We start from the raw sequence: 11047 nt of genomic DNA, 5'->3' as shown, positions 1-11047 counted from the left end.
CTCTGCTCCCTGCAAAATTTTACTAACATAATATATGGGTCGTTGGACCCGGTCTGTTTCCTTTATCAGTACCGAACTGACCGCCTCGTCGCTCGCCGAGAGGTACAGTTCTAAGACCTCGCCCACCTCGGGCCGGGCTAAGGTTGGCACACTAGCGAGGTAACCTTTTAGTTCATCAAACGCGAACTGGCAGTCCTGGGTCCACTCGAACCCTTTGCCTTTGACTGCCTTGAAGAAGGGTAGGCAGCGGTCTGCTGACTTAGACAAGAAGCGGCTTAGAGCAGCTATGCGGCCGTTTAGCCTTTGAACCTCTTTTACTTTCCAAGGTGGTTTCATATCTAGAATGGCTTTTATTTTGTCCGGGTTGGCCTCAATACCGCGCCGATTGACAATGTAGCCTAGGAACTTGCCCGAGGTGACGCCGAAGACACACTTGTTGGGGTTCAAATTCATGCTAAACTGACGTAGGATTTGGAAAACAGAATCTAAGTCTTGTATTAACTCTTGTGAAAACTGAGTCTTGACGACCATGTCGTCTACATAGCACTCTATCTTCGTACCAATCAGGGGCCAAAATAGCTTATTTACAAGTCTTTGGAAAGTCGCCCCGGCATTTTTAGTCTGAAGGGCATGACTTTGTAGCAATACAGGCCGAACTCGGTTATGAAGCTGGTTTTTTCCTCATCGGATGGGTCCATCCTAACTTGGTTGTAGCCCGAGTAGGCGTCCAGGAAGCTTAGCAACTCGTTTCCCGAGGTCGCGTCCACTAGGCGGTCAATTCTAGGGAGGGGGAAGCAGTCTTTCGGGCAAGCTCGGTTCAGGTCGGTATAGTCGACGCACATGCACCATTTGCCGCTTGCCTTTTTTACCAACACCGGGTTGGCCACCCAGCTCGGGTAATGGACTTCCCTTATGAAGTTTGCTGCGAGGAGCTTCTCGACCTCCTCGTCGACCGCTCTCCAGCGTTCTGGGGCTAAGTTGCGTTTCTTCTGTCTAACGGGTCTGACTACAGTGTCAGTATTAAGTTTGTGAGTTATCAGTCCGGGGCTAATGCAGGGCATGTCGGCCGCGGACCAGGCGAAAATATCTAAATTTTGAAGTAAAAAACTCACCAGTTCGGCTCGTAGGGGGTCTTCGATGGAAGCTCCGATGCTTAGCGTGCGAGCTGGGTCCGTAGCTGAAGTCGGGATTGCGACTGTTTCCTCTGTGGGCGAAGCTCGCTCCTCACCTTGCTTCGCAGGCCGCTCCAGTTTGAGGTCGTCGGCCGCCTTGGTTTTTCCCTTCAGGGCGGCAACGTAGCACTTGCGGGACTCGAGTTGTTCGCCCCGCACTACCCCTATACCGAAGTCCGTAGGGAACTTCATGGCCAAATAGTAGGTGGAGACCGCCGCCCGTAGGATATGCGTGATCGGCCGCCCTATTATGGCATTGTATGGGGAGGGGGTCGCGACTACCAGGAAATCATGGTTGAGTCTGACCGCACAACGCCATGTGCCGATTTCCACAGGGACAGTTACTTTTCCGAGGGGCCTGACTTCCTCTCCGCTGAAACCCACCAGGGGAGTGTTCGCGGGCTTCAGCTCGCTCCTCTATAACTACAGCTGGTCAAATGCTGATTTGAAGAGGATGTCCGCTCAGCTGCCCGAATCTACGAGTACGCGCCTGACCTCGAAGTCGCTGATCCTTAGTTTAATGACAAGCGCGTCATCACAGGGGTAGTGGACTCCTCGCGCGTCGTCCTCCGTGAAAAAGATTGGTTCTTCAGTCTTTGGTCTCTTCGGGGGGTTCCGTTATTCGAGGGCCGCTTCGCGAACCGAAGTCCGGGCTGCTGTCGAGGTACACCCGGCTACCACCGAACCTCCCACTATTACATGGATGGTTCCCCGAACTGGCCTTTCTTCCGGAGGCTGCTTCTGCAACGGTTTGGCAGGTCTGTTGCTAGACTCGGGGGCATCCTTTTCGTGCTCCCCTTGCCGACCTGCTTTATTGTTATTGTTGTGCTGTACAAAGTTTCTCAAGTATCCGCGACGGATTAGTCCCTCTATCTCGTCCCGGAGGTTATTACACTGTTCGGTGCTATGACCATGGTCTCTATGGAAACTACAATACAAATTCTTGTTTCTTTCGTTCGGATTTCCCTTTAGGCGAGGTGGCCACTTAACGTATGGAGCATCTTTGATCGTCATTAAGATCTCTGTCCGCCTCGTGTTTAACGGCGTGTAGTCCGTCCGAACTGCTAGGGTGGCCCGGAAGGACTGGTTTGGCTTCGGCTCCCAAGTCGGGTTTTTTCTATTCACCGGGTTGGAGAGCTCGCCTTCTCTCTTTCTTTTCTCGTTTCCGCCTTCGGTTCATTGGTTGATTTCTTCCTCTGTCCTCATGAACTTATCCGCGAGTTTGAGGAATTCAACTACGGTCGCGGGCTGGTTGGCCACCATGTGCCATTTGAATTCTTTGTGTGTCACCCCTCTTTTGGCCGCCGCGAGCTGCACTGCGGGGTCCAACCGCGGTATCTGCAGGCATGCTTCGTTGAATCACTTGATGTAGCCCTGAATGGATTCTCCTTCTCTTTGGACTACTCCGAAGATGCTTTCCTCTGTTCTGGGGCACCGTTGGCTGGTGACGAAGTGTGCGGTGAAGACCTGCACGAACTGGGCCCAGCACTTTATCGACCCGGGGGCCAGTTCCTGTACCAAGTGCGGGCTACCCCCCTGAGGGTGGTGGTAAAGGCCACGCACATGCACGATTCGCTGGCCCTGGCGAGGTGCATTTGGGACTGAAATGCGTCAACGTGGTCGTTGGGGTCGAAGGACCCGTCGTACTTGTCCAGAGGTGGGAGTTTCAAGTCTCTGGGTAAGGGGACCGCCAGGAGTTCCGATGCGAGGGGGAAAGGAACTGAGAGAACCGGAGCAGCCCCTACCTCGTCCAAGCTCGTGTCTTTGCCTCTGAATTCCGACAAGGCGCGGGTGGCGGTTCGGCGACTTCGCCGTTGAGCGGGCCTTGTGCTGGCGCTGCTGGCCTCCGTGTTATCGAGCTCAATGGGCCCGGGATGCTGGTAGTCTGCCGCCAGGGCGCTGAATCGGTTTTCGGTGAGCAGGAGCTCGGGCTTGGAGCGCCTTGGTGCCGACCTCGCGGGCGAGGTTCCCGACCCGTCTGCGGGTTGCGAGGCGGGGAAGACATTCTTCTCTCTTCGGCTTGGGGACGAGGCCTGGCTATTGAGGTGGTTCTGGGGCCGGGAGGCCTTCGCCTGGTGGGGGCGCCCATCCTGCGAGGAGGCTTTGACCGGCCTCAGAGCGGGGTGGCGAGGCGGAAGTAGTGGTTGGTTCAGTGGTAGTTGGGGGAATTGCTGTTGATAGTGATACTGGGAGATGTTGTGCAGCACTTGGTGCTGGTGAAGCTGGTGTTGCTGGAACTGTTGCATTTGGGCTTGCATTGCCCGTATGCACTGCATCAGGTCCTCCAACTGGTTTTGGCTATCTGCCAGGGGGACGGCAGTTGGTTCAATGGAGGTTGTCTCAATGGGGAGAGGAAAGGGGATGCTTGTGGTAGGAGGGTTTACGGGTGCCACTGCTTGTGGCACGTTCAAGATGGGGATCCCATCCGCCGAAAGGGAGATGGTGAACTGTCCAATGCACACTACGGGGACCTGAAGTTGCTCCCCGGTGGCGTTTGTCTCCGTGCCATGTCCGGTGTTGCTGGAGGAGGCTATGAGTGTTGGGTGTTTTGAAGAAAAAGGGGTTATCGAAGTTTGGAGGGAGGCTTTTTGAAGCGTTCCCACAGACGACGCCAATTGATGGAGCGCGATCCGGCTGGTCTTAGCTGTCCGCTGCCTTGCTTCCGAACGGGGTAGCAGGGAACCTGAAACAGAGGAGATGGGAAAGCTCCGGGGGGAACCCGGTGTAGAGGCTCCGAAGCTCAAGTTAGAATCCTTCAAAAGCAAGGTAATACCGGATAGCGCAAAGTTTGCATACCTCTGTTGTCGGGGGGCAGGGGCTCTTATAGTCACTTCGTGTACTCGTCCCGAGGCCCTTGCCAGATCGGGTATGATTACCCTTGTGCTTGTCAATTCGGCCGTCGTCCTTTCTGCTGAGATAGAACCGTCACTGCCTAACCGTCTAACTGTAGATGGCGGTGTCAGTGGCGGTGGCAGGTGGCCGTTTAGAGTGCTGCTGGCAAACGTCAGATCCCAAGTCAGTCAAGCGTGGCGCCCTCGGGCACGGACTTCCCTAGTGTCAGGCATGGTACGACTTGTTTGGTTTTGGTGCCCAGAAAGTGATGCAAAGTGCTGAGTGAGGCGGTCTTGAGCTCGGAGGTATCTATAGGGCAGGTCAGTTCGGCGAGGTGTATCCCGAACTATTACAAGGTGGGTCAGTTCGGCGAGGTGTATCCCGAGCTGTTACAAGGTGGGTCAGTTCGGCGAAGTGTATCCCGAGCTGTTACAAAGTGGGTCAGTTCGGCGAAGTGTATCCCGAGCTGTTACAAAGTGGGTCAGTTCGGCGAAGTGTATCCCGAGCTGTTACAAGGTGGGTCAGTTCGGCGAAGTATATCCTGAGCTGTTACAAGGTGGGTCAGTTTGGCGAAGTGTATCCCGAGCTGTTACAAGGGTCAGTTCGGCAAAGTGTATCCCGAGCTGTTACAAGGGTCAATTTGGCGAAGTGTATCCCGAGCTGTCACAAGGTGGATCAATTCAGCGAAGTGTATCCCGAGCTGTCACAAGGTGGGTCAGTTCGGCGAAGTGTATCCCGAGCTATTACAAGGGTCAGTTTGGTGAAGTGTGTCCCCTTGTTCCCGCCTAGGCTTAGCCCCTTTTACCGAGCTGTTGTTTCTGCCACGTGTCACATAATAGAGAGGTCGGGCCAAATCTTCCTTCATCACTACCCTTTGGTGAACCATTGGTTACCCAAATTCAAACGTACTACATAAAAATGTGTATTTTGATTTTCCCATGAGACTAGCTATATTCCAAATATCTGGTATATGTGCGTGGTCTGTCTCGCTACATCTCCCTATTTTTTTTCTTTTTCACTTATTTGCTTTGCTTTCAATTTCATTCTTCTCGTTTAAGTATTAGGTCCCAAATCCATGGCTGCCTTTATTTTTTACTTCTCTTTCGACTTTTTCTAACGTCTGATTTGTCTAATTTTTATTCTCTCAAAATTGATTTAGATTGTACATAACGCTGGGCTCTCTCCAGGTATAGTGGAGAATGAGCATGCAAAATGAGTAACGTCTGATTTGTCTAATTTTTATTCTCTCAAAATTGATTTAGATTGTACATAACGCTGGGCTCTCTCCAGGTATAGTGGAGAATGAGCATGCAAAATGAGTCTGTAGCACTTATACTTTTGACTCCCATAAGCGAAAAACACCTACACTAGTCTTAAACTCCCAAATTCCTAATATTTAATAATATTTCAATAGAGAATTAGGTTGAATGGATAAAAATGAGTCATTAGATGATTTGTTAAAACATTATCAATTTGTGTCCCATTTCAGATGCCGAGGTAAGATAATGTTCATTATAATTTAAGGAGGTTGAGTATAAGACTCTTAATTAGTTAAGAATAGTGTGTGTAGTGCATGCTAATAACTGACCTAAGCCAATGATAAAGCGTGGCCACTTCTAAGCGAAATCTAGGGCTGACTCTCTAAAACACTCATGATTCTAAGAAGGAAACAAGGTCGAGATGTTCCAAAATAAAAGAACCACTAAAGAACTGGTGAGTTGAGTTGGTTGGCTGGTTAGCTAGTTACGACAAAGAGGAAAAGTTGAAGGACTCTAACTCCACCTGCACTATGTAACATAATCCGTCATACCTAAGTATTGATTGAACTCCAAAAAACATCACCATGAATACTTTTATCAGATGCTCAGATTATTCTATCTTCTTGTAATTTTGAATCTTGTGAGGGATTGTTGGAAGAATATTCAAATTTTCAAGAATCTCCCTCCTCCCTCTCTTGTGTTTGACTTTTCCTCTTCCTAGTCTTGAGTGCATGTGAAGACTCCTTATCTCACATTGCTTAAGGAGGGAATGGAAGTAGACTATATTTGTAGTTTTGCTCTTTATGAGTAAAGACCTAGAGGAGGAGAGCACTATAGATATTCTATGCATGTAAGGGGTGGTTGGGGGTGCTTTTTACATGCGCACGCCGTGCCAAACCGGGCCAAGGCACGAGTGTAGGCGTGCACGTGTCTTATATCAAACCGTTTTTTGCTTTTAACCAAATTTGATTTTCGAACTAAACGGTTTTGTGTCCATTCGAACAAGTGTCTGTTCGAATTTCAAATTTAATGTTTTAAAGCGTTTTCTCTTTCCTTGTTCGTGTCTCTTCCTTTTTATGCCTTTTCGAATAGGTGCCCTGTTTTGAAGAAGCTCTTGTTTGAAAAGACACCTTTGTTTCCATTCGGATTTGAGAATACTTTATAAAAGGAGTATTGGACGATTCAATTTTCAATCAATCACATTTTTTACTACCTGTCTTTTCTACATATCTAAACATCAATCTTTTGTGGTTCACAGATGTCTATTAAACGAGTACACGCCTACTAATGGCCTGTGGGTTGTTTTATCTTAACAACCGATATACTATCAACCGACTACATAGGGGGCAAATACGGTTTTAAGGAGAATGACCAAGTGGCACAACTCAACTCTCGTCCATGCAATTCCCAATTTTGAGATTATGCAACATTACATTCTACTTTCTTTATTATTTTACAACAATCAGTGAAACAGAAGCAAAAGGCTTGGCTTCTGTTTCAAGCCTAATTGATGATAGTTCAGCCCGTCGCCGGGCACGTGCATTGCTGGAGAAGGAATAGGAACTGCATTTTGCCCTCATCCTCTCAAGGCCTTAAGCCAAATTTGCATCTCCTTTTCTCAATACATCAACACAGATGAAGGCAACAATCTTCGGTCTCTAGACTCTAGTGGAATATGGAACCACCAAATATACAACAGTCAAGAGTGTATCTGCTCTCTGGTGTCTATAACAAACAACATAAGATAGGGGAATATACAACACTCACAGTCTCTGCTCTCTAGTCTCTATAACAACCTAATTAAAATGAGAAAATCCACCACTTATATTCCTGCTATCATCATCTTTTGAGTCTCTATCTAATCTGCCAAAGTAAAATACAGAAAATATGCCACATGGGTTTGCCTAGCCAATCCCCGAACTGGGCAAGTATGACGGCCCCTTCTACTAATCCTTCTTGGCCTCTGAAGCCTCTGCTGCCACAATACTCATAATATATTCTATCTCCTCTGTAACTTCTTTCATTGAAGGCCGATTCTGTCGTCGTTCCTCCAAGCACCCTACTGCTAGAAACCCCAATGCCTTTATGGTGTCCAATTCGAGGTCGCTGGCTCCTTCCTTTAGCATTGGATCGATGGTATCCATCAGCTTCTCTTCATCCACCATCTGCTTCACATAAATTGCCAAGTTCACATTATCGCTCCCTCTATCGAAGTCAATGGCCTTCTGTGCTGTCAATAACTCCAACAAAACAACCCCAAAGCTGTAAACATCGCTCTTGTCCGTTAACTGGTAGTTCCGGTAGTATTCGGGGTCAAGATAGCCAAGGGTCCCTTGGGCACAGGTGGAGATGTGGCTGAGGTCAGTCTCTGCAAGCCTGGAGAGTCCAAAATCCGAGACCTTGGCGTTAAGCTTTTCATCTAGTAAGATGTTGCTGGACTTAACGTCTCGGTGGTAGATGGGCGGCACGGCGGAAGAATGGAGGTAGGCAAGACCCTCAGCTGTCTGGTGAGCAATGCTGAGCCGCCGGCGCCAGGTGAGATTTGACCACCCGCCGGAATGAAGACCACGTAGATGCTCGTAAAGGGTCCCGTTGGGGATGTATTCGTAGACCATGAGGGGCTGTTCTAGCTCAACACAGCATCCAAGCAGTCGAACCAGGCTACGATGGTTCACCTGACACAGGATTCTGACCTCGTTGAGGACCTGATCTGTACCCTTGGTGTTCCCGAGCTTGGCGCACTTGACGGCAATGATGGTGCCATCCTCGAGGACGCCCTTGTAGACCTCTCCGTAGCCACCGGCGCCAAGCAACCGGTCCTTAGAGAAGTTATTAGTTGCCTTCTTCATTTCTTTGCCGGTGAAGTTCTTGGCAGATTTGCCACCACTGTTGGCGTTTAGTATCTCCTCTCGCTCCTTGGCCAAGCGTTCTTGAGCCTCTTTGATGCGCCGGTGTCGCTTGTACACGAGAACGCCAGCGACAGCCACGAGAAGCGCCGCACCCAGGGCCGACGTCAAACCTGTTCAAGTGCATTCCGTGTCAGATATCGTCATACAAGCAAAATTTACGACCGCCATCTCCGGTTCATCCCCCATCTCCATGCTTCTTGTTCAGTTGGGATGATGTAAACAGACAAGGAATTACCTGCTATCAGTGGGGTCCGATCAATACCATCACAACCTCCGGAATCTTGACACGTCACATCTGCAAAAAGATGTTTACTGCGTTAGATATTTAGAACTCCATGAGGAAGATGAAGAGGAAAAGGATGGAATCAGGGAATGGGAATTCTCACTGTTAGCACATAATCCATTGATGGGGTCCCACTGGAGCCCCGCCGTGCAGAAGCACCGGCTGAACCGGGGATCGGCTAGGTCCGACGAACACGTGGAATTCGAGCGCTCGTCACAATCTGCCTGCGACTGGCAAATGGGTTCATTGGGTAACGCCCACTGTATTTCCAACCCCGGCTGGGGCCAACTACTCACGGGCAAGGAAGCATCTAAATTGACAAAGCTCCGGTAGGCCCTGCAACCTCCATCCCGAACCCTGATCATGTAAGAGTTGGTGGACCCACCGGTCCTGAAAGTGCAGCAGATCGGAGCGTTCTCACAGGGCGCCGCCTCTGCAGTATTGTTCATGTAGGTGTGGCAGAGGCTCGCGGAAGAACAATTCAACGGCGACCGCAACAAAGTGTCGGAGCAGTTGAGGTACATAATGGTGTTGCTGCTGGTGACGTTGAAAGGAAGGCTGCTGTTGAGCTGAAGGCCTTCGCTTGCGATATCGGTAGTCACGCAAGTATTACCAGCGAAGCTGGCCGGGCTGATCACTAACCGTTGGTTCCCCGGGGAGATGGATGTGATGGTGTAGGAAGATCCGTTGAGGGCATCGAATCGAAGCGTGCCAGATGCACACCGGATCTTGTACGATTGATCGCCGCAGTCGGTTCCGGTGCTGAGTGGGTACGGCACGGGGGTGGCGCCACAGTCTGGGCAGCGCTTCGCGGCCATGGAAAAGGGGAACCCGGCGCATAATAGCATAGCCACTGCGAAGAGCAGAAGAGACGTGTTTTTGTCCATCGGACTATCGGAGGAGAGAGATGAGGTTGAAGAAGAGGAGATCTGAAGGGTCGGTCAGACGGAGAGGAAGAGGGAGGCTGAAAGAGTACTTCTCCGTAGATATTTTGAGATGTTCGAGTTGGACTCGTGACTCGTGACAGGTGAGGTGAGGGTGGTTTCATTGGTACTTTGAAAAATTGCGGTTGGCCTGGGTTGGGTGAGTGGTTTCTGAGGTGTTTTGGTCAACTTTCTCTCTCTTACAATCGGAACTATGCAGAGGGATTCTTTGTTTTGGTTAGTTCCTGAAACAGAGGGATTTGTGTAGCGGTCCCCACAAACGACACGACACGAACAGATTGGTGGTGTCAACTGAAGCTCAGGACAATACGAGTGCAGGATGTAGTGATGTACATTGAGCATTGGCATTTTGACGTCTGTCCTTTTCTCCCTTTATTTTGCTTTGTTGAACCTGGCTTTACCTACCTAATCTAACTTATTACGCGGACAGCAAGTTTCACTGGTTTTTCCGTGGAATCTCGATTCATGAAAGAAATGGAATCACGATCAACCACCCACTTTTTTAATTTTGCTGCCAGATCAGCCACCCAACTGAGCATTGGCAAATTTGCAATTGTATCATATCGGACATTTCATCAATCTACGACCCAATTGTTATTTGGTTGGAAATGCATATAAGAAAGATACGAAACATTTTAGATATGTTAGGAAATGCATACAAAATCATATAAATATATTAATAATATTAAATTTAAAACTGAATTACCTATTAACAAGTTATAAATACATAATAAATACATACTTTAATACTTATATATACGGAAAAATATTGGACATGTACAATCATTATAGGGGTCGATTCAGGTTGAGTCGAGCCTAATATACTCTATTTGAATTTGGCTCAGCAAAAATTCATGAGTCTCCGGGTTCAATTAAACTTGTATGTTTACTCAGCTGTAAGTCAAGTTTTCTATAAAAATAAAAAATCATACATATAAAATTTAGTTATATATAATTTCTATTAGGCTCTCGAATCTTACAAGCCAAGTGTTATTGGGTTTTAGTTTTGCTCGATTAGCAAATGACCTATATATTGGGTTCGAACTCAGTTTAAATTGAGTCCAATCAAGATTTTCACAGGTCAAGTTTGAATATTTTGTAAAAAGCCCAATTCGTATTTATTCCTACACATCATGCAATAATTTTTATAATTATAGTTTTTAATTTATATTAATTTTATTGGAAAAAAATCATTATTTAGTATTTTTGTATAAATGATAACTCTACCTTTTTAAATAATAAATATATTTTCATTTTTAACATATAATATATATATATATATAAATAAAACTATAAATCATTTAAGATAAGATAAAAATTAAATCTTAAATTATTTATTTCAGATTTTATAATTATAACTTTTAAGTTTTTATTAAAGTTCAAAGACTATCCAAAATTGGTGAATATATAATTTGTCAAACGAGACACATACATTTTTTGTATGGATGCACACCATATCTATTTACAAATACAGCGTGATACAACCCAAACATACAGCTCATGTAGTATGTAACTAATTGTCTAATATTACCACATCTTTTTTTAAGGCTAAAATCATATTTCATTCATTCAAGAAATTGATACAAGTACATAGAATTGCCAAAAGGCCAATCAGAACCCAAATACAATTTCTCAAGAAGAACAAAAT

General features: G+C 47.2%; 1 protein-coding gene across 1 annotated transcript; it reads right to left on the bottom strand.

Moving 5' to 3' along the window:
* Positions 1-6952: 6952 nt before the first annotated feature.
* On the bottom strand, positions 6953-9768 carry LOC148870656 (wall-associated receptor kinase-like 20). Its single transcript, XM_088968559.1, has 3 exons — positions 8559-9768; positions 8408-8467; positions 6953-8282 (listed from the first exon to the last, which is right to left on the bottom strand). Exons 1-3 carry the CDS (start codon positions 9340-9342, stop codon positions 7210-7212), a joined length of 1917 nt encoding a protein of 638 aa, XP_088824685.1. The 5' UTR covers positions 9343-9768; the 3' UTR covers positions 6953-7209.
* Positions 9769-11047: the final 1279 nt, after the last annotated feature.

The sequence above is a fragment of the Nelumbo lutea genome, chromosome 2, assembly GCF_056320005.1.
Source record: "Nelumbo lutea isolate HS-2025 chromosome 2, American lotus-T2T, whole genome shotgun sequence".
NCBI classification, from domain to species: Eukaryota; Viridiplantae; Streptophyta; class Magnoliopsida; order Proteales; family Nelumbonaceae; genus Nelumbo; species Nelumbo lutea.
The sequence above is the reverse complement of the archived record's forward strand: the minus strand, read 5'-3'. Positions and strand labels throughout refer to the sequence as shown.